This window comes from Octopus bimaculoides, chromosome 20 (assembly GCF_001194135.2).
Source record: "Octopus bimaculoides isolate UCB-OBI-ISO-001 chromosome 20, ASM119413v2, whole genome shotgun sequence".
In the NCBI taxonomy this organism is placed as follows: domain Eukaryota; kingdom Metazoa; phylum Mollusca; class Cephalopoda; order Octopoda; family Octopodidae; genus Octopus; species Octopus bimaculoides.
Window position 1 is genome coordinate 45,739,317 of NC_069000.1, and position 3,842 is coordinate 45,743,158.

The window sequence follows — 3,842 nt, forward strand, 5'->3', positions numbered from 1 at the left end:
ACACACACACACACACACACACACACACACACACACACACACACACACACACACACACAAACACACACGTATCTGTGTCTTTTCTGTTTTCCCAGGCTGATAAGTATTGTAGTAAACATATATATACATAACATACCTATATACACACTTACTAATACACATTCATACGTAGATATAAGCATAAATATACGTACACATACATACTTGTTATACATACACGTACACACACATCCACATACACATATATACACGCACACACACATATATATATATACATGTATGCATTATGATTGTGAATGTACACACACATATATAAGCATATATATATGTGTATGCATGCATGTATACGTGTGTGTGTGTATGTATATATGTGTGTGTGCAAAGATAAAGTCATTAAACTATTTTCTGCTACAAATTTATCGAAATATCTTTATGAATACCGGAATGCCTGTCTGTCTGCATATATCTAACGGAGCCAATCGTTTCGTCACTTATTCTATAAACAGCACAACAACAACAATTACAATAACTGACGAATCTCATTTCGCATGAATGTCACAACGCCACGTTTCTCTCTGCGCAACTTCCACTGTTCTTTTCATTCACAAGGTAATGCGAAATCATTTACACAATCTTATATTTATGTAATATAGATCAACAGTTTTGTAGTGTATCGCTAGTTATTCAACGTATGATCGTGGTACAGTAATGAGTTTCGATGTAATCAGCAAAGGTTACTTTCCTCTTATCGACAGCCAATTCTAATAATTATTGAAGGGTCTCAGTAGAGAAACTATTACACTCGTGAGACGAGTATAATTGTTGATCGTCAGACTTTTGAAACTGCAATCATTTAATTGATGGAGAAAAAATATCAGCAAAAATTATCAGAAAAATTTAATGGAATTAGAAGGCTAAAATGTAAAGAATAATGTTTTGGGCTAAAAATGGTTTCACAGAAAGAAACAATAACCCACTTCCTTGCCTTTTATTGTCTCCATGAAGCAGTGATAGCTATTTCGTAAGTACATCGTTTAATTTTCGTACTCGTCTCATTAGTTAAAGAGTTTCTTTGATAATTTATTGGTAAATTAAAGTAATTGGCAGTCGATAAGAAGAGAATAAACTAGAAAGTTTAGTTCGATCTTTTAACTTCAAGTTTCTGTCGATTAAAATTTCCAAATAATCGACGGATATTTATCCACTAAAATATTTACTGAGTACATTCAAATATTTCATGACTTCTGAGCAAATACGAAATCTACATTGTTTTATTTAAAATAATTTCAGTAAATTCATTCCAAATATGTCCTTTAACTCCGTACAACATGAACCAGTTCTCAAAGATGTGGAAAGTTATCAGAAACGACCAGCGCCACTAGATGGAGGCTGGGGATGGGTCGTCTGTTTTGCTGCAGCCTCTCTCGCTTTCATTGTAAATGGACTGACAAGTTCTTCTGGAATATTCCTTATTGGTCTCACCAGAATCTTTGACGACCCAGTATCGAAGCTGTCTTTAATCGGAGCACTATTAAGTGGACTCAGTATGCTTGCAGGTAAATGTCATTCCTATTTCTTTTTCTTCATTTACCCATTTTGGTCACAGAATATTTCTCTATTAAATTTCCACTTGAATATCTTTCCCATGATGCTTTTCTATTATCTTTCTAAAACCATCATTATATATATCGATTATTATATGCTACCGTTACGATCAAGCTATTATTATATATCTATCATGACATAGTATCGTTATTATCCAAATATCATTATATATTTCTCATTTCCCTGAATTTCATCTTGACTCTATTACTTATCAAGCTACGTCTGTTTCCTGGTAAATATGGTGAATATCAACTTGTCAAGAAGGATTCATCTGTCTTTATTCACTCTTCTGATAAATGAGTTAAAAAAGAGAGTTCAGCTTCATTTCCAATATAAAGTACAAAATCAATAATTAGATCGAACCTAAGTTTCTTAAACTACGATGTTGACACCTCATTCACTTCACCAATCCTTATCACATTATATTTTCAGCTCCAGTTGCCAGTATGTTGTTGGTTTACTTTAGCCATCGGACAGTGATCATATTAGCAGGTCTTCTGGGTTTCATAGGAGCTGTATTGGGAGCATTTTCGACCAGTATCGATATGATGATAGCTACATATGGCCTCATAGCAGGTGAGATTTCGTTGACCATCCAAATATATTCCAAATGTCAATATGTCATCTTTAAAAAATATGAATGAATGAATACCAACACCCGAAACGAGATGCAAAGAAAAATAAACGGCATAGATAACAATATTTTCTCGAAATATTCAAATTATGATTGAAAATGTTTATCTGTTGCTGGTTTCGTTAACTTCCGAAAGGTAGAAGCTGATAAGAAAATTTCACCATCGGAAAGAACATATGTCTTGCCAACCTGTAATAAATGTTATCTTTCTTTTGGGAGTGTAAAAAGACACAATGCCAAATGCCATGATGCTATATTCTGTTTAACAGAAATATTTATGAGATAAATTTGGTTGATCAGCTGCTGAGCTTAAATATCATCTTAGCTTTGAAGCTCATTGAAAAAAAGGGCTTACTTATTACTGAGCCGACATGAATCAATGTTTGAGCGTATATGTGTTTGTGTTCGTGGTGTGTGTGTGTGGGGGGGGGGGAATAGATAACGTTGCTATGTCGTTAAAATAACACACATTTCGAATGTTTATTGTCACTTCTGGCGAGATAAAACATTCACTTTTATATGCGAGCAACTGACATAATTTGTACTTCTCATGGCTTAATTAATTACTCACAGCTTTAAAAATAATAATTACAGCTTCAAAAATAATTAGTGATCGCCAAAATAACAATAATAAATGTGTTACTGCGTTAACAATGGGAAGGACGGAACTATGGAGGAATGATCAGAAAAAAATAACAGAATACTGTCGGAAGTTCTGTTCATAGTAGTAGTAGTAGTAGTAGTAGTAGTAGTAGTAGTAGTAGTATAGAGAGAGAGAGAGAAGGAGTAGCCAAAATATTCCCTTTTGAAGTGGTGAATGTGCTGGTGCTTGCATAAATCGTATCTGTGGAGACCCAAGAATTTCCCAGCCATTATGCATGTGTTGTTTTAAGAATTCCTACAGACGTGTTGAAAACAGTCCTATTGACCAACCAACCAACCAATGAAACTTAACACCTCGTTTTATCATCGATATCTAATGTCGAATAAGTTTTCCAGTTCATAATCACGATATAAACAGGGAAATTTTAACACCTGTCATCATAAATCTGACTGTTAAATAATCAGTTTCTATGGAAGTAATTATGAAAATGGTAAAAGTACTTCAGGAACTTCTAAATGGACAAACACACTGCATTTAGAAGCACAATTCAAAAAATCACCAGTCAGTCACAAAACAGCTCCACCGCTTTCATCTCTCTACAATACTTTGCTGAGTATTTCCAAAATAATTTTTGTGAATTATCTTACGATTTTTTTCAGGTGTGTCACTTGGAATGTCATTTTTCACGGGGCAAATCATTGCAGGATTCTATTTTGAAAAGAAGCGTGCTCTGGCAATAGGAATATCGAATTGTGGTGGTGGAATGGGGATACTAGTGGCCAACATGTTAGTTGAGTACCTCATAGAGTTTTATGGACCGAGAGGGACATTGCTTCTTATTTCAGGGGCTCTTTTGAATATTGTTGTTTTTGGATCGCTTTGCCGACCCCTGCAATATGCCTACAAAAATGTTGAGCAGAAAGAATCTAAAGGTAAGATTGATACAATTTGAAATATTATTACGTAAGCATATAAATACACAGAATATTTACGCATGTG

General features: G+C 34.3%; 1 protein-coding gene across 1 annotated transcript in view; it reads left to right on the forward strand.

The window, feature by feature from the left end:
• LOC106870169 (monocarboxylate transporter 12) overlaps positions 1-3,842 on the forward strand; it is a 33,265-nt gene that overhangs the window by 8,074 nt on the left and 21,349 nt on the right. Inside the window, exons 5-7 of the mRNA XM_052975264.1 lie at positions 1,291-1,556; positions 2,038-2,181; positions 3,503-3,775. Of these exons, the coding sequence (XP_052831224.1) occupies positions 1,291-1,556; positions 2,038-2,181; positions 3,503-3,775 (683 nt within the window). The remainder of the gene's footprint in view (positions 1-1,290; positions 1,557-2,037; positions 2,182-3,502; positions 3,776-3,842) is intronic.